Source organism: Peromyscus leucopus, chromosome 8a, assembly GCF_004664715.2.
Source record: "Peromyscus leucopus breed LL Stock chromosome 8a, UCI_PerLeu_2.1, whole genome shotgun sequence".
In the NCBI taxonomy this organism is placed as follows: Eukaryota; Metazoa; Chordata; class Mammalia; order Rodentia; family Cricetidae; genus Peromyscus; species Peromyscus leucopus.
In genome coordinates this window covers 51,110,411-51,130,831 of record NC_051085.1, presented here as the reverse complement: position 1 = coordinate 51,130,831, position 20,421 = coordinate 51,110,411, and the positions used below count along the sequence as shown (strand labels likewise).

At 42.0% G+C, this 20,421-nt stretch overlaps 2 protein-coding genes across 3 annotated transcripts in view; both read left to right on the top strand.

The window, feature by feature from the left end:
- LOC114691381 (leucine-rich repeat-containing protein 51-like) overlaps positions 1–7,181 on the top strand; it is a 169,694-nt gene extending 162,513 nt beyond the window's left edge. Inside the window, exons 2-3 of the mRNA XM_037200514.1 lie at positions 1,717–1,789; positions 6,571–7,181. Of these exons, the coding sequence (XP_037056409.1) occupies positions 1,717–1,789; positions 6,571–7,103 (606 nt within the window). The 3' untranslated portion in view covers positions 7,104–7,181. The remainder of the gene's footprint in view (positions 1–1,716; positions 1,790–6,570) is intronic.
- The window catches only part of Prkn (parkin RBR E3 ubiquitin protein ligase), a 1,218,024-nt gene that overhangs the window by 381,134 nt on the left and 816,469 nt on the right, over positions 1–20,421 (top strand). For both annotated transcript variants that reach the window (XM_028866686.2, XM_028866685.2), the window contains exon 3: positions 9,915–10,155. In XM_028866686.2, the coding sequence (XP_028722519.1) occupies positions 9,915–10,155 (241 nt within the window). The remainder of the gene's footprint in view (positions 1–9,914; positions 10,156–20,421) is intronic.

The following is a 20,421-nucleotide window of genomic DNA, read 5'->3' as shown; positions in this document are numbered from 1 at the left end:
ACATGGAGAGGAGAAGATGGCATCTTGGTTTGGTGGAGCATGTTTATCTAGTAATGAATAGGGAGTATTCCCACTGCTAAAACAAAATGTCTAAGTAAATCAAGTTAAGAGGAGGGAAGGATTGTGTCAGCTCATAACTTCTAGTCACAGGCACTTGGCCTGGTTGCTTCAAATGTTCAAAGCACAGTGTATCATGAAAGGTTGTTCACTTCATAAGGCTTGGAAGCAAGAATAGAAAATGGAATCTCTGGGACTCCAATATTCCCTGCAAGGAAAGGTAACAAATGGCCATACCCTCCGTTGACTCCACCACCTTCCTCTCTGGTCTGGCCACTGGCTGTCCACCAGGCCTTTGACTCTGCAGCAGGATGCAAAGGTGTTTTCATCCTTCTCGTTTCCTCTCATTTTTAAGAAATGGCCCCACTGCTGTGAAGTATTTCATCTTCCTGTCACTGGGAAAATCTACTTGCCCATAACTATCCCCCTTGAGCCTGGAGAAAGTGAATGCAAAAGAGAGAGCCTGGGTATGAAATGGGAAATTTTAAAGAGTTTGATCACTGTGTGTCTTTCACCCTAGAGTGGTTCATTTGAGCTGAAATACAATTAGGAAGAAGTTAAGATATAGAGTAGACTATTTTATTGTTACCCAGCATATTAGTGGTCTCTGCTTGTATGTTTTCTGTTTGTTTTGAGACAGGTGTAGTGTCTTGCTGTATGTAGCTGAAGATGACTTTGAACTTATGACCCTCATACCTCAGCCCTCAAAGTGCTGCAACTACAGTCATTACTACCATACCCTGTGAGATTCACCAATTTTTCCTTATGTACTCATGAAGAAAGTCTATTTGTTAGCCCCAGTAATTCTATGAAACATATAGAGCAACTTGGAAAATTAACTTAATTCTGTATTTCAGAGTTTATATACATATATTTATTTATAATACTTATTATAACTAGTAATAAAATGACAGTGAATGATACTAGCAGACATTTTCTGAAGGTTTACATTTTGAAGCATAATATTAACTCATAACAGCCAGGAGTGTAGGCATAAGATGTACACAAGATGAAGCCAGCCAGAATCCTAGCCTGGATGAGGGAGGGGCTCATGAAGCTCCACCTGTATAGGAGGATTCGTTGGCAGTAGATGGCTACTGGGAGAGGGAGAATCACTTTCTTCAGAGAGCTAGGCCCTGAGAGGGTACCCATGTTTCAGTAGGTGATTCTACACCTATGCACAGACAGCACTACATAAAGTCAGTGACTATTAAATTAGATAGATTATTGGTGAAATGATTTTGGCCACTCCACGTAGTTAAAAGGAATTTGTTCAATGCTCCAGCAACAACAGATAGATAGATAGATAGATAGATAGATAGATAGATAGATAGATAGATAGCAAGAGAGCGCACATGAAGTTGGGAGGGAAAAGTAATAAGCAGAGGAGGAGTTGGAGGGGAGGAATGGGGTGGATTATATCCAAACACTGTAAGAATATTAATTAAAATATTTAACTTAAGAAAACATAATTATAGCATGGTTAGTGGGTATAGGTTTGATTATTGATGTTCTTTGCATCTAGGAAAGGGTCAATCGCAAACATCATTATTAAACAGCGCTGACTTTCCTCACATATGCCATTTGCTGCTGCAGCTCACATGTAGCAAAATCAATGTGTGGTTTCACCCCACCCCTGCTGAGCTCCTTCTATTTCAGGTCTTAATGAGCAGGAAGAAGGTCCAGGCCTGCAATGGGAGGGACATTGGCGACAAGGCTCAGACCTGCTCTGGTAATTAGTGTTACCCTGCCTCTGGCGACCAGAGAGGGGTCCTTTCAGTACCTCTATGTAATGTAATTTCTTTGAGTTTATATATATAAACTCGTAAGAAAAAGGAAATAATTCAAAGCACAAATCACAAAGAATCCAGTTTTAAGTCATCTTAAATGAAGGATAAGGTTGAAGGGAAGGGATAGTTTTTGCTTTTTTTTTTTCCCCTATCCAATTAATATAAATTGGCATTTGGTGTTCACTGAGGACCATGGAGGGAACCCAGGGGTAAAGACCACGAAGCCACCGGGTACAAATCCTTTGTGGTTACTCTGCCTGGCTCTGAAATTCCCCAGGCACACGTCGCCTTTACACAGCAACCAAATGAAATCATTCTTATCCATTAAAAAAATACCCGCAAATGACTTCCTAAATAACTGCCATTTTATCTCTCTTTGGCATCCAAATACATTATTAAAAACTCCAAGGGCTTAGAAAAATGTCTGTTAGAAGTTATTTTCAGGAAAAGCAAAAGGAGTAATCATGCAGAATTTTCTTTCAGTCAAAAAGGGGAATGTTATATTAAAAAACAACAACAACAAAAAAAAAACCCAAAAATGTTCCTTTAAAATTACCTAAGAAGGAACTCTTTAATAGAAAAGTAATTTTTTGGATTAATAACTTACCAGATTAAAATATTTATTTAGAGTATTTTTGCCTGATAACTTCTGACTGCTTTTCTAGAAAAAAAAAGCATTTGAATTAAAATTTCAAAAAAAAATCAGAGATGGTCTGACTTTAAAGGCTAACTGTATACAATAGAGAGTGTGATAACCTGCTACTAACGTACTCGGAAACGCTTTGTACGATGGTATAGAGTTAGCAGACATACAGGGAACTAAAACTGGGTAACCCAGAAGAGGCTGAAGATAGTCTGACCTAAGTCACAGCCCACAGACATTAGCCCAGGAGGATCCACGGACTGGACTGATGAGTGAGACTGTAAAAGCAAGGCTAGTGGGAGTCTCTGCTCCAGGTTGTCGCTCACACCTGGAGCCAGTGGGGCACTGAGTGTAGCCTGTGTGTCTGTAAGATAGCCAATGGAGGCTACAGGCCTGGCCTTTGCATTTCCTGTCATGAGTGTTAAGTGGACACCCTTGGAACTGTCTATGAGAATAGCTGTGTCCTTTCAGAATGGTCCAGTTCAGCCAACACAAAAACTGAGTTTCGTGAACAGATCCTAACCGAAGCTTCTGTAGACACAAGACCAGGAAGAGAAGCCACAGAGATGTCTCCGCAGTGAAGAGTAGGGGCCTGGGTTCGTATCTCAGCACCCACATAACAGCTAACCATGTTCCTAGGAATGTCTGCAGCCCCAGCACTGTGGGGAATGGAAACCAGCCAGCTGAAAACTAAATGCAAGCTTCATATTCACGGAGAGGCCATACCTCAAAGGAATAAGGTGTAGAGTGATAGGGAAGGCACCCAGCACTTTCCTCCAATTTCTACTCACACCACGGGCACATGAATTTACCCAACCCATACACATAATACACTCTCACACACATCATACCCACACATACAGGTTTTTTTAATTTAAAAAAAAAAAAGAAAATACAAGGATGTTTCCAGAAGATTGAACTGGCTAGTAACATTTACATGAAGAAGGTCTTGCTGGTAAAAAAAAAAAAAAAAAAAAAAAAAAAAAAAAAAAAAAAAAAGAAAGAAAGGAAGAAAGAAAGAAAGGAAGGAAGGAAGGAAGGAAGGAAGGAAGGAAGGAAGAAAGAAAGAAAGAAAGAAAGAAAGAAAGAAAGAAAGAAAGAAAGAAAGAAAGAAAGAAAGAAAGAAAGAAAGAAAGAAAGAAAGAAAATACAAAACAATTGTAGCCCACACCCACCTTCGTGGCCTCAGCCTGTTCTAAGCCTCTGTAGAGGTCAGAGGTCAACCTCAGGTGTCATTCCTCAGGCACTTTTTACTTTTTGTTGGAGGCATGGTTTCTTATTGGCTTGGAACTAACCAAATAAACTAGGTTAGGTGGCCACTGAACCCCAGGAACCAGCCTGTTTCTGCCCCCCAATACTGGGATAGCAACTGTGTGCCTCCATGCCCGGGCATTGTCAGGGCAGTCCTCCCTGCCTGGGAGCTGTCTTTTCTAGAATTTCACAAACCAGGCATTGGGCTCTTTTTCTTAATCTTTTCTACCTACACTGGTCCTGCTGGAATTTCTAGGCACACTTTGCACTCTCTAGCCCTCTGTAGATCTACCCTCCTCTGCCTTAGCCATGTCTCTATTAGTTTCAGACTCAGCTGAACCAGGCTGTTAGTAGCCTCCATGAATGATATGAAATTACTTTGATGTGCACAGTTCTAACTCATTAACAGTATTGGTTTTGACTACATTAAGTTGCTACACATATACCTTACAAAGGAAAATTTATAATGAACAGAAATCTGTTCCTGGCCATCCTGAAGGCTGGGAGCCCAAGCTCAGGTGCTAACATGGCTGTCTAGTGTGGGCCTCTGACTGCATCTGCGTTCATCACAGAACAGAAGGCAGAAAGGATACAGGCTCCCTCACGCCTCCTTTATAAAGATACACACATCGATACACACACATACACACACACACACACACACACACACACACACATTCCTTTGTTGCCTAAATTTCTTGTGTAGAGTTGAAGCCCAGTGAGCATCACCCTTGTCCATATTAGCATGTCTGTGGTGCTGTCCTTATTCAGTTTGTGTTTAGAAAGTCATGTTAGTGAGACTGTGTGGGTGTGGCTCCTGACATTCCAGGGAGACACAGGCTCACAGGAAACCCCTTGACCCTCTGGCTCTTGCAGTCTTTCTGCTCTCTTTCCAAAATGATCCCTGAGCCCTGGGTGCAGGAGTTGTGGTCTAGCTAAGCCCTGTCAAGCCTTTAAAATATTTCTCATTTCCAAGGTCTTAATTAGATTGCAAGCTCTGAAATATTTGGATCCTAACAACATGCCTTCTAAAGGGCCTTTTTAGAGAAAGAGAAAGTTTTGTTTTGTGTTTTTTTTTTTGGGGGGGGAGCATTATCAGAAAGCGGCTGCCTGGATGAGAGTTGATTAATATTTTCCAAAGTTATTCACACTGTACCAAAGGTTCTGTTGGAGGGAGCCTGAGACACAGCTCTGATGGAAGCATAAGGCCTTGCCACCTGGATGAATATCTACTTGTTTTGCTTACAAAATAATTATGCTGCTGCCCTTCTTCTAAGGGAAATAAGTTATTATAAACAAATACAAAATGAGTATCTGCTGTCTGTTTATTAGGCAACATTTTTGTTTTTACTTTTTTTCCAAGATTATTAGTCCTTAGGGGAAAGATCGTTTGTACCCCAAGGGACTTTGTAATCATATTGGATCACTGCACTTTTGTTTCCTCTCACCTCAGATCTCCATGTCTGAAATCTGAGGAGTTTGTGAATATTGTGTGAAGTACATGTTACTGGGGCTTTGGAATGGCCACACAGCTGAACGTGCCAGCCTATTGTCCATGGAATTGGCTATTAGTATGGCTCTGGGCAATGCTGGCATGACATGCAAGAGCACCATCTGGCAAAGGGACCTCTAGATCAACAGTATTTTCTGTGAGGGAGTTAAAGAATTAAGCAATTACAGATCTCAGAATCATGGCTGGAGATGTGGAAATATGTTCTATAAATACCACTGTAACTACTGAAATCCCTTTGCAGAGCCTTCTGAATGCCAGCAAAGTCTGGACGTGAGAGGAGAGGATAGCTCATCACTCTGATTTCTTCTATATATTCCCCAGAAAATATGTTCAGGCTTCTCTTTCATCCCAGGGAATCTTGCACAGAGAGGAATTCTTTATTATTGTTATTATTATTAATTTTTAGATTGTAGAAAGCTGAGATTTTGCCAGAATTTCCACATTCATACTTTCTGCATATTCTACCTTCTCTGTATGTTTTCCATAAGATTCATTGGGTGGAACAAATAAATAGAATTCTGAGACCACATTCATATACGATAGAGACCACAACCTTCCATTTTCAAGACTGATGCATGATGGGTGTTGGGCTCTGTACATCTCTCTAAGTCTCTTGAACAGTGTTCAGTGCTGACAGCATCAGCATCAATATGGAAAGTGGAGCATTTGATCCACATGGGTCTTTCCATGCTGTTCTTCCTTCCACACTCTGCAAGCTTCCCATGAAGCACTGGAAGAACAGGGCTCAGGACTGTTTACATCCTTTCATCCATTTACTCACCTGTTCAATATTTTCTCCTTCAGTCATTTAGTTTTTCAGTTCCCACATCCCTAGGTTCAAAAGGCTCTGTGAGGCTTTGGATACCTATGTTTAAGTATGACCAGTTACTGCTGTAATCATTTCCTGAATTACCTTGGACTGCACGCATCTCACACATACACACACAGACACAACACACATCACACACAATAACACACACATAACACACCACACACATAATACAGTGCACACCCCCCACATAAAACCACACACACATAACACACCATCACACACACACACACAAAACCACATGCACACACTACAATACAACATGCACACACACCATACACATACAATGCAACACACACACACACACACACACACACACACACACAGCTGTGAACACTGTAATCAGTAGACCTTGGCAGGCAAAGTGTTATGGGACTCGGATGAGAAAGTTGCCACTTTTTTCTGGGACTTCAGTTCTGAACATAGAGACTAGAGTAAGTCTGTGTCTCCTGGGGAAGATGGCGGTGTGGGATATGGCTGTGCTGAGGGGCCCCTCCCACTCTGTTCCTCCTCCTTGCAAGACTCCACGTGATCCAAGATCTGGTAAGTGAGGAGCCAAGGACAGGTCTACGACAAGTGAAGCACTCAAAGTCAGGAAAGTCACTGACCCAGTCCCTGTGGCTCAACAACAATGTCCTCAATGACCTGAAAGACTTCAGCCAGGTGGTTACACAGCTTCTGCAGCACCCAGAGAACCTGGTCTGGATCGACCTCTCCTTCAATGACCTGACTTCCATTGACCCTGTCCTAACAACATTCTTCAACCTAAGTATCCTTTACCTTCATGGCAACAGAATCCATCGCCTAGGGGAGGTGAACAAGCTATCTGCCTTCCCTCGTCTCCAGAGCCTGACTCTCCATGGGAAACCCATTGAGGAAGAAAAGGGGTATAGGCAGTATGTGATATGCAACCTGCCCCGTATTACCACGTTCGACTTCAATGGAATCACCACAGCCGAAGTCTGGAAACGCATGAACATCAAGCCCAAGAAGGTTTGGATCAAGCAAGATGTACTCTGAAATTCACAGGACCCCAGCACACCTAATGCCCTGGGGATGATCAGCTTGGTTTGACAATAAATGATTTAAGCTGTTCAGAAAAAAAAAAAAAAAGACTCCTTTGTCACGTGTTTGTGCTTCAGCATGCTCAAGTCTTACTGATTGATTTGCTAGGACTCTGGCTATAGGTGTGAGGTTCCTGGGTTCTACATCAGAGCCCATTCCAAGGCACAGGGTGATGATATGTCTCCTGCTCCAATGGGAATGGACATTGGGTGCCATCTCCTTTTATTTTTGAGGAGCAAATACAGAATCATAGGAGAAATTGCTCCAGGTCTTTGTTCTCACACATCTTCACATCTTCGTGTCACCAGAGGGCTGGGGCTGAGGCCAAGGCCAGCTTCGTCTTCAGCTGCACTCGGGGCAGCACTTGCCCCTTCTGTGGCTAAGCTCAGGCTACCTCACATGTGCAGTTCTGGCTCCCGGGCTGAAGGAGTGGAGCTTCTAGGCATATTCTGGTGTAGGACCTAAGCAGCCAGGAAGACCATTTTCAAGCCTTGATTCCATCATTCCTGCTAAGATCAGTAGTGCAAGGCCATTCACATGGCTGAACATAAAATGCGGGTGAGGAGGAAGGGTCAGAGTGGGTGCCCATTAATGCATCTCCATGGCCATGAGTACTTGTGGAGGATGGCCCTTCTGTACAAATACAGGACATAAAAAGAACTTGGCAGAGGTCTGGAAAGGAGAAAGAAATAAGCACACTAGTCATGTGATAGTATGATACTCACACCCAAGATTCTTGTGTGTAACAGCCTGTAGCAGCAGAAACCAGACATTTAGGGAATAATTGCCTAGTCATAGTAATAATGAAGGTCCTGTATGGGGAGGTAGCAATGACGGTATGAGGGGATGAAGGTGAGAAGGGTATTTCTGGAGCCTAATCAGTTACTCTGGACATCTTGCTGGATGTAACAAGACAGGGAGGATAAGCCCCATACACTGACTGAAGCCTGAGCAATATCAGAGAGTGGAAGTCAGCATTAAAATGGGGATGTGAGGTTCCCTGAGGTGCTGTAGGAGCTGCTTTGATAGAAGTAAGGGGCATAAGATAGGGGAGGCCTTGGGGAAAGAGGATGATGATAAGGAGGTGGCAGATAGTGACCCTTGAGTAGGAGCCATTGTGCAGAGACCCTAGGACTAAGAGTAGAGCAAACCTGTGGTGATATGTTGTGTACCCTAATAAACTTTGGCTAATGATTAGAGGACAGAACAAGCCACTAGATTAAACATAGAGGCCAGGCAGTGGTGGCACACACCTTTAATCCTAGCACTCACGAGGCAGAGATCCCTCTGGATCTCTGTGTGTTCAAAGCCACCCTGAACTACATGAGATTGACTCAGTCTAGGAGAGAAAACAGAGCCAGGCAGTGGTGGCACACACCTTTAATTTCAGTACTGGGAAGCACACACCATTAATCCCAGAAAGTGATGGCTGGGCAGAGAAAGGTATATAAAGTATAAGGAGACAGGAACTAAAGGCTTTTCAGCAGAAGCATCCCTCTCAGCTAGAAGCTTTTTCAGGCTGAGGAGTCCTAGAGGTAAGAGGTGGCTGTGGCTTGTTCCTTTGTCTTGCTGATCTTTCAGCATTTACCTCAATATCTGGCCTGGGTTTTTATTATAAGACCATTTAGGAATTTGTGTTACACAAACCTGCCAGTGTATTAGAGGCCAGAACAGGAGGGTGGTAAGACATTGGAATGCTAACATTCTAATGACCTTCTGACTGGATAGGGCAGGCACCAAGCTGCAGTGTGCTGGGCAGTGGGTTCAGCTGAGTGGTAGAAGTCACTGTTCTCAGAGCTTTGATAGCAACAGTGAAGAGATTGCTGGAGGAAGACAATGCACGAGGAAGAACGTAGTGTGGCCTTCGTGTGGTTGTCCTGCACACAGGTATCTGTTGACCATTCCCACAAGGACAGGATAGGCACAAGTCAAAGAGCACAGAGATGTGGACAGCAGTGAGGGAGCCAGATCCTAGCTGTGAGAAAATCCAGAAGAATGGAGCTTCTGTCTATTACTTGTTCTGAACTGGGACTTGACCTAGGGTGGTCTAGGTCTTGCCTTAGCAAATATCAACTCTTAATTTTCAGTCTAGGTTTTACAGGCTCCTCCTGTTCATGAAGAACAGGATAGGAGCAGGAAAGTTTCCCTTGTAAATGTTCACTAATGTTAATGGCACGGCAGGCAGAAGGGCCAACAACCCTCCCTGGCTTCCCAGTGCTGCTGCAGCACAGCTGCTGGTGGCACAGGGACAGAGAGTCGGGGTCCAGCCTGCCACCGTCTCTAGGGTTCTGCGGAGAAGTGCTCAGTAATTGATAACAACCCTCAGTGCTTCTATAACACAGAAATGACTACCGGTGTCTAAATTAAATGAGTTAAGGACCAAGTACTTGAGAGGTAAATCAGTCTTGAACGAGTATTACTTGCAGGGCACTTATGGTGCACGAGGACCTGATTTCTTACTAGGTTCCATAAACTTTTGATGTTTCCATAGTTTTCTCTTTTTGTGTTCCCCTTCCCTCAAATGTCCCCAGTTCCATGTTTCCTGCGTGTCACATGCAGTGTGTAAGTTCTGTGGCCCCACTGGCAGAGTGTTTCTAAGTCAATCAAACACACCCTGCTTTCCACTCAGTGCCACCAATGCTGGTAGGCATTGAACTGACGTAGCCTTTATACTACTTTTGCACACTCTGGAACTGAGGACGGCTTAAGCTCTACCTGCATGTAATCCTTTCCATTTTCTTGTCTTTCTGCCTGCCCCTCTCCCAGAGCTGTGACCTGGAACAGCAGAGCATTGTTCACATCGTGCAGAGACCATGGAGAAAAAATCATGAAACAAATGCATCTGGAGAGGACAAGCCCCACAACATCTCAGGGGGCCCTGTATGGGAGCCCAGGGGCTTGACAAGGGTGGACCTCAGCAGCCATATCCTGCCGGCTGATTCTGTGGGACTGGCGGTCATTCTGGACACAGGCAGCAGGAGTGATTCAGAAGCAGCCAGAGGTCCAGGTAACTGCAGTGACCCTGCTCAAGGCTACTGAACATTTTTGTTTGTTAACTTATTCTCCAGAGGGAGTGTCCTCACTCAGTACGCACTTGGCTCATGATATGTTTGGGGTTGAAATCTCTAAGTCGCCATAGGGGGACATCCTGAGAGTCCATAGTTGTGGAAGTGAGGGGAGTACGTGCAATAATACGTAAGGACAGTAAACTGGAGGCCCCAGGAGAGTGGACAGAAGGGATGGACCATGAACAATATGGTCTATGTTCTTCCTTTGAGGTGCTGGGGTGGTAAAGATGTATCAAGCTCTGTTAGGGTTTAGGTGTATGACTGGGAGCACACACTTTGCTTTGCTCTAATTTTTTATGTTCTTAAATATATTTTCCTTGACTATATTTTTAGTCCTACAGAGAAGGTTTAAAAAGTCAAAGGTGTTTTAAAGTACTCGTGCACATTCTCTGGCTCGGGGTCATGATGTCAGTGTAGTCATTTCAAGCATTTTCCTTGGTAAATAAGTGCATTATCTCAGTGAATTTATGTAGTGGCAAATGTGCAAGAGTGGTCATGTCTAGTGCATGGGGAAGGGTTTTTCACAGTTCTGGAAGCTGAGCCATCTAAGGTGGAGGTGGTGGGAGGTTGGGAGTCTAGAAGGGCCTGGCATCTGTTTCTAAGAAGGCACCATGTTGGTGCCTTTCCCTGAGGAGATGAAGACCATGCCTTCACATTACAGAAGAGATTCTATGCCTTAAAAAACAAACGATGGGTCTACTGTTTATTCAAACAATGGCTCAAAATAATCCTTATGCCAGAGACATATTTCGTGGTTCATATTATCTGGATGCCTATTTCAAGATGAACTCTTCTCTTGTTTGACTATAGTGATCAATCATGAATTTATTTTTTATGACATTAATCCCACTCCTGAGGTCCCAATTGTCCCACGTCTTAATAACATTTGTTATTAGGTTTAGAGGAGATACAGATAGCCAAACCCTAGAAGACAGTCATCATTTTATTACCTTGATGATATTAATGTATTTCCTTAAGCATTTATTGTCTGATATGAATAAGTAATGGCAGAACAGTAGTAATTTGGGCTGTGCATACAGATAAAAACCAATAACTTACTCTTCAGAGTAGTGTATTTCTTCTCCCACATAGACATAGATAGGCCTGGGTTAGCATGGCTTTCTCAGTACCAGAGATCCTGGGGCCAGAAAGGTTGAAGTTTAAAAATAAGAAAAAATGGCTCTTGTTAAAATCCCTTAGTACTGTTTAATTGATTTTTAAGACCGTCAATGATCTTGCAGTAAGAAAAGAAGGACCATCAACAACAAACAACAGCATAATACAGTAACACAGTTCCCAGCTGTAGTTCCATGGGAGAGTGGATTGCCCCAGAAGTTAGGTGTACTGCTCCTAACCAAGGCAAAGAACTGCAAACTCATCTCATAAAGGAAAGAGCACCCGGGACTAAGAGGTCCTAAAATGAAAAGGAACCAACGTTGACTAGATGGGAACAACAACCTGGATGGCTCCCAAGAGAAGCAAGAGAATAGAAATAGTGGAGTGGTAGCCAGATGCCAAGGGCAGTGCCTCGAACTTGTAATTCATTACCGCCCAAAAACTGTTGCTCAAGGACAGGATGAAAACAGTCTCCTAAGCCAGCATGAGCTTGTCTGCCCTCAGCTTGCAAGTCCTGTTGAAGGGTTTAATCACAGGAAAGAATGGATATGAGGCCAAAATAAATACATGAAGGACAACACTCAGAAAACAAGCAGTCAGTATTGGTGTCAATTATGATGCTGATCAGTTTGATGGACAAGCAAGCAAGGTACCACATGAACAGTGGGTAAAATGTCACTTATTAGAAAAACTGCGTTAAGATATTAATGCTGTAATTAATACTGTAATAAGCATCCATATTCTGACCAACAATAAAAGGAATAAGTTACAGTCATAATGTTGACCCTGAAATGAACACTCTGACAGATGAAGTGCTGATTAAGATGCGGGTTGTTCTGTGTTTTCATACAAAATGCTACAAATGTCCATCCATTGAAGCCACCCTAGAGAGCAATTCTGTAGCTTCATGGAAGCACATGAGCTTCAAGATGCATCTTCCATGACAGTGTACACAGGACTGTAACAGAGATTGTAAGGTGATGGAAAATAGAAAGAATAGCTGTCATGAAAGTGTAGTGTTGAATGCCTATGATGATTCCATAGTTAAAACAAATGGTCTGAGCTGCCATATTAACAAATCCACAAATACAGAGTTAGGGCTTTTCTTAAAGGTGTGAATTGCAAATGGATATTCAGTGAAATATGGCTTGTACAAAAACCCAAACATAAAAAACTATACATATTGTTTATCACTAGGATTATCATATATAGTTTTGTGCAAACCAGATATGGTTGAAAATTAAACATAGCATTAAAATAGTTTATTCTTCATACTTTTAAGATATTTATTGACCAAATCACTTCATTATATTAGTAGAACAGCCAACTAATTCTATAATGTGATATTCTAATTTTCTTTCTAAAAATAAAATATACATTTACATTTTTGAGCAAAACTCAACCTGTCTACTCATTATCTCAATAAGAAAAACAGCAGAATATTTCTGTTTGTGCATAATAAATACCTTCTTCAGTTTGCTGCTGTTTCTGCATCTGCTATCTTATCATATAGGTTTAAATCTGGGTTCGTCTGAAAACGGAACTCTAAGCAGTTGGGGTTTGGGGATGGGAACTGGCTTCTTAATCCAGAAACCAAAGTGAGAAATCCATGTGGAAAATCAAGAAAGGGATTTAATCAATGTAGCTATGATCTGGAAACAGGGGGAGCAGCATCCTCAGACCTGACTTCAGGTTTCTGACAGAAGCTTCAAGTTTAAAGAGAAGAAGTGTTGGGGCAGGGGTAAGGGTATCTGTAATTAAGCAGCCTTGATCACATTGTGGCCTGGCTCTCAGTGCTGACTCTGTGAGATCTTGGAGAAATCTTATTATTCCTGGGCCAGTTCTCTTACTATCATGAGATAATAACTCCTGCTTAGTTGGTGGGAGGAGTAGGGATCCTCATGGTTCCTTCCTGGGATAATTGTTATTACCTAGGGACCAGTGAGACAATGGAGTCACCTGCCTATAGGGCTGATGTTTCTAGAACTCAAGGAGAATGGCTCCATTCTCTCAGTTTGGGTTGTGGGACAGTTCAGCAACTGACCACATGTTGGTTGTGTGTCCCTTCATTGCTCTTCCTTTGTCTTCAACTTGGAAGGAAAAGAGCGAGCAGCTTGACATGGCCAATCTTCATGCAAGGATCATGTCTGCATCCAGAGTGTGCAGGAATCTGAGCCACCGTTCTGAGATAGTGAAGGCAATGGATGCAGAATGAGGGCAGAGACACAAATTCCTGTTCTATTTTTACAGACACACCATACATGTGAGAACCAGAGTGAAGAGTCAGTTTGGTTTTACCTTTTCAGAAAAAGCAACCTAACTTTTTTTTTTTTTTTTTTTTTTTTTTTTTTTTTTTTTTTTTTTTTTTTTTTTTTTTTGGTTTTTCGAGACAGGGTTTCTCTGTGTAGCTTTGCGCCCTTCCTGGATCTCACTCTGTAGACCAGGCTGGCCTTGAACTCACAAAGATCCACCTGGCTCTGCTGGGATTAAAGGAGTGCGCCACCACAGCCCGGCGCTACCTAACTCTTTAGAACAGAAATGTTTGCAATCTGAGAATTTGAGGTATCTGCAGGTAGGAGAAGGTACCTAATCAATAAGAAAGGTGATACATGGTTTACATAAAAGCCCCTTATACTGTCTGTACTGTGGAACTTGTCAATGTCACAGCAAAGTCACATCAGACCAAAAGGGCAGTAGAGACAAGTCTTGACTGAGTAGACCCTGTGCACACAGTTCTAAATAAGCACTTTTAAACAGTCCATGAGACATTCCTCCATGGCCTCCAGCATATGCCCCTGTAAGAGGGTTATACCAGGAACTCTGTCAAATCTGACATGACTCAAAACTGGCACTCCAGTGGTGTAACACTGGACCCTCCTCAGGACATCCTGACCAAGGGTACTTGTTTGGAGACAGCTGAGAGATTCATTTTGCCTTTAGAACTCTCTTATCATCAGTGTCATGGGATGCTTCTATGATCCTTCAGAGCCTGCAGATCCCACAGTATATTTCTCTGTCACTTCACATAAACCTCTTTCTTGGGGGGACACCCTGTTCTTATTTTACATTTACAGTACTCAATGGTCTAGGACATAAAGGCTGATCAGAAGTCGAAGAGCTAGAATGAGGTGTGGGAGCAGTGGTTCTCCAGCTTGGGATGCCCCAGGGTCACCTGCAGGCTTACAAAAGCACAGAATGCTGAGCCCCGCACTGGGCAGAGACTAAGAAAGTGTACTTCTGACAGGTCCCTAGGTAATGCTAATATGCAGGCTGGGAACCAAATTGAGTATCACTGCCTTAGACAGTAAAAAATAGTATAGGTCAAAATACGCTTAGTGAATACAATGTATAATTTTACAGACTTTGAATGTGAACATAGAATGAGTTATTTTTGGCTTCAGAGTTCTCATTTATGAATTAAGTTTACATGTTATTTGTGTTCCCTGAATGGAGGACCATTCATTACCTCTAGACAGGTAAAATAAAGCTACAATACCTAGAAAAGGAGGGGTCTCCTCTAACATTACTGTGCAACTAAGCACATTAACACACAGACATTAGATCCCTACCCTGTGCCAGGCACAGGTCTGGGCACTGGGATAGAGCAGGAAAATAAACAGAAGAAAGTGTCCCCACACAGAGTTCATTCTAGCTGTAAGAGGATAATAAACAAGGATGTGTCACTATCAAGAGTGTATCCTGTTGACTATCTAGCAGAAAAAAAGGAGTGCTTGGATTCCTCTGAGATATGCTCACATTTGGGGTGAACATAGAGAAGAAGCATCCTTTCCAACAGCTCAGGCAGAGGCAGCAGACAGGTCCATGAACTTGAGGCAGGGCAATGCTGAGAAAGCAAGCAAGACAATCAGAGATAAGGGCAGAAAGTGTGGCTTTGTGGGCCAAGGTCTTGCAAAGCATAATCTTATATTAGGGCCTTGTAAAAGCCATTCTATTGTTAATTTCAGTCAAATAGTTAAATTTGAAAGATCAACTTTATATCATATGGTTTTCTATCTTCTCATTAATTTTTATTTTAAATATTAAGTCCTTGACTGGTGGACACTCACTGGGTAAAGGTGCTTGGCCAACCCTGATGACCTGAGTTGTGGTTGTGTTCCTACAATCCACCTAGTAGAAGGAGAGAAGAGATTCCTGCAAGTTGTCCTCACACACACACACACACACACACACACACACACACACACACACGAGAAGGGGGGAGAGGGAAGGAGGGAAGAATGGAAATATAAATAAACCTTAAATATTAAAAAATTAAAACCTTTGTTAATTTTGTTCAGTATTTTCAAATCTTACTGCCACAACATACTTAAAAAGTATTGAATTTATATGAAAAGCTATTCTATTATGTAACCTTGTCTCTCGAGGTTGGGTAGAGAGTTTTCTTCATAAGTCCATTTTGTGCGAGAGAATTTTATACACAAATTTGTAGTTTGTTCAACTCCACTTCCCCATTTCCTGCCCTACATCTTCTTCTCTATCTCCCCAACTGCTTTTTCTTTCCAACTTCATGTGCTCCATTTTAATTAAAATATAAACAAAAATCCACCAAGTCCAGGGAGCCCTGCCTGTGTGTTCGTGGGTTGCAGGGCCATCTCTTAGAGCATGGGCAGGCCCTCAGGGTATCTGTCTCTGAAGAGAACCAAGGCTTCCTCCCCACAGCAGTCAAGGGTTACCAATAGCTCCTTGCCTAGGGATGGGACTTCATGAGCCTCCCTGATACAGGCTGGACTTTAGGTTGGCTTGATCTTGCACAAGTCTTGTGCATGCAGTCCCAGTAGCTCTGAGTTCATGTGTGCAATAATACACATAACATCTGTTCACTACAGCTGTTTACTCCTTCTGGCTTTTAGAATTTTGTTGCCTATTTTATACAATGACCCTTAAAGTCTCTGAAGAAATATGATATGCATGTCCCATTTAAAACTGAGCACCCTGCAAAAGAGGCTAGTTTCCATGAAACACTCTAGGCTAGGATTGAACTTAAACTTATAAACATAAAAATAGAAGATACTTATACATAGACAAGTGCGAAAGAAATTGAAGTCAGTGGTACTTAAGACCTTATACTCTGGACCCACACCACAGATTCAGTACAATTATTAGGGAACCCTTCTTATCAACAATCCTCTGCCAGTCCTGAGATGTAGTACAAGATGAAAGTGATTTGGGGATTGAAGATTAGCTCATACCTGCCAAATACAAACCAGTCATGGAGGCCTGCTAATGAAATAAAGTGGTAGGCTTTAGACGTAATTTTCATTTTATCCCAAATCAAATCTCAAGTACTTAGAAAAGTGTGCTTTGCATTCTAATGACTTTAAGCCAGAGGGTGTGGATTTCTTGGTGGTTTTGGACAGCTTTAAGGAGAGGTCTGTTTGTATGAACCTTCTATGAAATGAAAAAACTTTGGCAGTCATGCTAGAGCAAGTTAGAGTTTATATCACACCAGATTATTAAGAACACATAAGGATTCAGCCAGGGATTTAGTTTTTCTTTTGTCACAGAAATTCCTGCTAGAGTATGATTTTTCAGTATGGAAGTAAAAATGTTAAATGTTTATGGGTAATGTTGAGGACACTGCTTGACTGATATTGGAGGACCAGGGTAGACAGGAAAGAAAACAGTGCTATGTTTGTTCCCAAGTAGCCTGCACAGGTTCAAAGCAGAACTACCTATCCCCTGCTCTTTCTAGTACCCTTTGTATACTGTCATGTAATTACCTGTAACATTTCGGTTTTCCCTTCTGAGGGTTCACTCATCAAATGCAAGTAGGTCAAGCACATTTTGCACCTCCACTGCCTGGCACATGGATGGTGATGGCTATTTGTCAAGCTGTCAAGCATGTCTTGTTTTCATATGTAAAATGTGACCCTTCCAACACCTCAACTCTTATTTTTTATATTTGTCAGGAAAAAGTTGGTGAATAATTGCATATGGATAGCAGGCCACAGTGTGCCTTGGGCTATGGAAACTACATGTGATGGTCCTCACCCCAAGGAGCTGGAATATCATGTAGTTAGAGAAGACCAGCCCACCAGGCAGTCGGTCAAAGAAACAAAAGAAATGGTGTATCTGCCTTTTTACCTCTTTTAGTTTTTATTGACTCTCCTCCCTCCCTCCCTCCCTCCCTCCCTCCCTCCCTCCCTCCCTTTTTTCCTCCCTCTCGCTCCCTCCTTACTGTTGTGTTGAGATAGGTTATCAGTGTATAAGCCAGACTGACATCAATTGTGCAGTCCTGCTCGGTCTCCCGAGTCCTGGGATTACAGGCTTATATCATCATACCAGCTCTCTCATTTTTTTAAAATTAGCATCTAATATATAACAAACCCATTGACAGGAACAGGGGATAATAAGAGGAAACAGGTTCCCAGAGAGATTATAATTTATTATAAAAATACTTTATGGTTTGCAATATAGTTTGCATGTTGATTGCATGATAATAGATTGATTTAATATAGCTTTAAACAGAAGATAAAGGGGGAATTTTTTAAGTTACAAAACCCCTTTCCTAAAAATGAAATTTTTTAAGTAATTTTTTCTAAGTGGGTAAGTGGGTCAGTGCGACAAATGTCTTCAATGACTAGTTGTGTCTGATTCCTGTTGCATGAATGGTCAGTAAAATTTTAAAAAAATGTCCAACTTCACAGTCACCATCTCAAAAGATTAAAACATGTTGGATTCTTTTGTAATGCAAAATGGCTCTTGCTACCTCAATGCCCACACAGTCTAATTCCCATGTCCACCATGAAAAACAAAAAAACAAAAAAACAAAAAAAAAAGAAGGCACTGGATAGTGGAAAGACCTTGAATGAACCTGTATTATCAGAATTAATATCAAGAAAATGGCTATTCCACCAAACTGAATCTACAGACTCAGCAGCCATCAGAATTCTGATGTTGTACTTCCCAGATCTAGAAAGAAGCAATTCAAGAATCCCAGTGGAACCACAGGAAATATGGAAATATCAAAGCAATTCTAAGGAGTCAGAACACAGCTGGGGGGGTCCTAATACCTGACCTCAGATTATACTACAGAACCTTAGAGACAAAGCCTGGCTTTAGCATGAAACCAGTTAGACCAAAGGAAGAGAACAGATGACCTGGAAGTAAACAGACAAAGCTATGGACACCTAGTTAGTGGGGAGGAAGGCAAAGCCACCTGTGTGACAGATGGCTGTGGGAAACACTGGATCTCCACCTGCATGAAAAGAAAATTTGGTCTCTATATTTGTACAGAAAACCAACTTCAAGTGAATCAAAGCCCTTTATTTAAAGCTTGAAATGCTAAACGTGCTAGAGGAAAATAGGGGAGTATTCTTTAAGACTTTGGGATAGGCAAGAGTTTAGGGACCACCCCAGTTATCAACAGATGGGACAACATGCAACTGAGAATTTCCCTGCAAAGAAAAGGAAACTAACAGAGGAGCAAACAGCCGGCAGGATGGAGGGCATCTTCCCCAGCTGTGTGTCAGACAAGGGGCTAGTGTCCTGAGTATACAAAGAACTGCAAAAATGGCACATTGAGGAAATACGATTGCCAATCAGTGAGTGAGCTAACAACGTTGATATTCTTCAAAAGAAGAAACACAAATGACCAATAACTATATTTTAAAATGCTCAACATTCCTAGTGATCAAGAAATGCAGATTAAAACTGCTTTGGAATTCTAACTCATGCCAACCAGAATGGCTATCATCAAGAAATCTGGCAATAGATGTTGGAGCGGATGTGGGGAATGAGTAATCCTTGCTGGCTGCATCCACTAATGCAGCCATTGTGGAAAGCAGTTTAGAGAATCCTCAGGAAATTAAAAACAGGACTACACCATGACCCAGACATACCATTCCTGGGCACGTACCCCGAGAACCCCGTGTCTTACCAAATAGATAGATGTACATCCATATTTATTGTTGATCTATTTATTATAGCAAGGAATGAAGCAGCCTGAAAGTCCATCAGCAGATGAATGGATAATGAAAATGTGGCATAAATACAAAATGGAATGCTACTCAGCTGTAAAGAAAATTGAAATCGGAAAAGTCAGGGAAAGTGTAATATTAATCGAGGTGATCCAAATTCAGCAAAAACAAAACAAAATAAAACAGTTGCACATTCTTTCTCAGGTAGATACTAGCCTATAATGAATGTATGCACGTATCTAAATAAGTCTCAGTGTTTGTACAACGTAAAATTTAGAAAGGAGACCAAGAGAGTGTAAATATTAGCTGATGAGGAATGATAGGATATGGAAGAAGGGACATGGGCGTCATGAAGGGATATAAAGCTATTTTCTTTTCTTGTTTCAATTCTATCATAGATTTTTTTCTCTTGTAAGCTTCCAATTTAAAAGATGCATATCTACACCTGAAGACTGAGGAAATGGGTTGTTCTCATATCAGTTGAAGCAGAGTAGTAAACAGACAGGAGAGTCGAAGGGGAGGGGTGTGGCCAGTGGGTGCCATGCTGTAGTTTGAAAGAATAAGCTCCTTGTTTATCTGACAAAGCATTTAATAATGTAGTACAGGTCTCAGAACAGAGGGGAGAATTTTGATTGCTTTGATCACAAAGAAATGGTTGAATTGTAATGTAGTAGATATAATGATTGCCCCAGGCTAATCACTTCTCAATATATACACCAGTCAGAACATCACATCATAGCTTATAAATATGTATATGTGTTCAGTATCAGTCAGAATAAAATGGGACACAGCTAAAGCAGTAAGTGGACTTAGAGGAAGAAGAGGTTGAGCTGGACACCCAAGGCTGACTTTGTCTATTTGTTTTGGGTGCAATAAAATGAACACATGCCCTTGCCATTGAAAGCACAAGCTTTGATACACAGCACCTGATGTGGGCTCTGATGATATAGGGAAGAATTGGGTCTCACCCTGAGCAGTGGCTGAACTCTCTGGCTGTATTCTGGGTCCAAGAGACGGGTGATGTTGTCTTCCTTCGTGTGTGGACCAGCTCTGAGTGGCACACTCATAGTGACCAGTGCTGACTGCTGTAACTTTCAGTCCATCTGTCCCCCTCCCCTTCTGGCATTTATGCAGGTGTTCCTGCACACC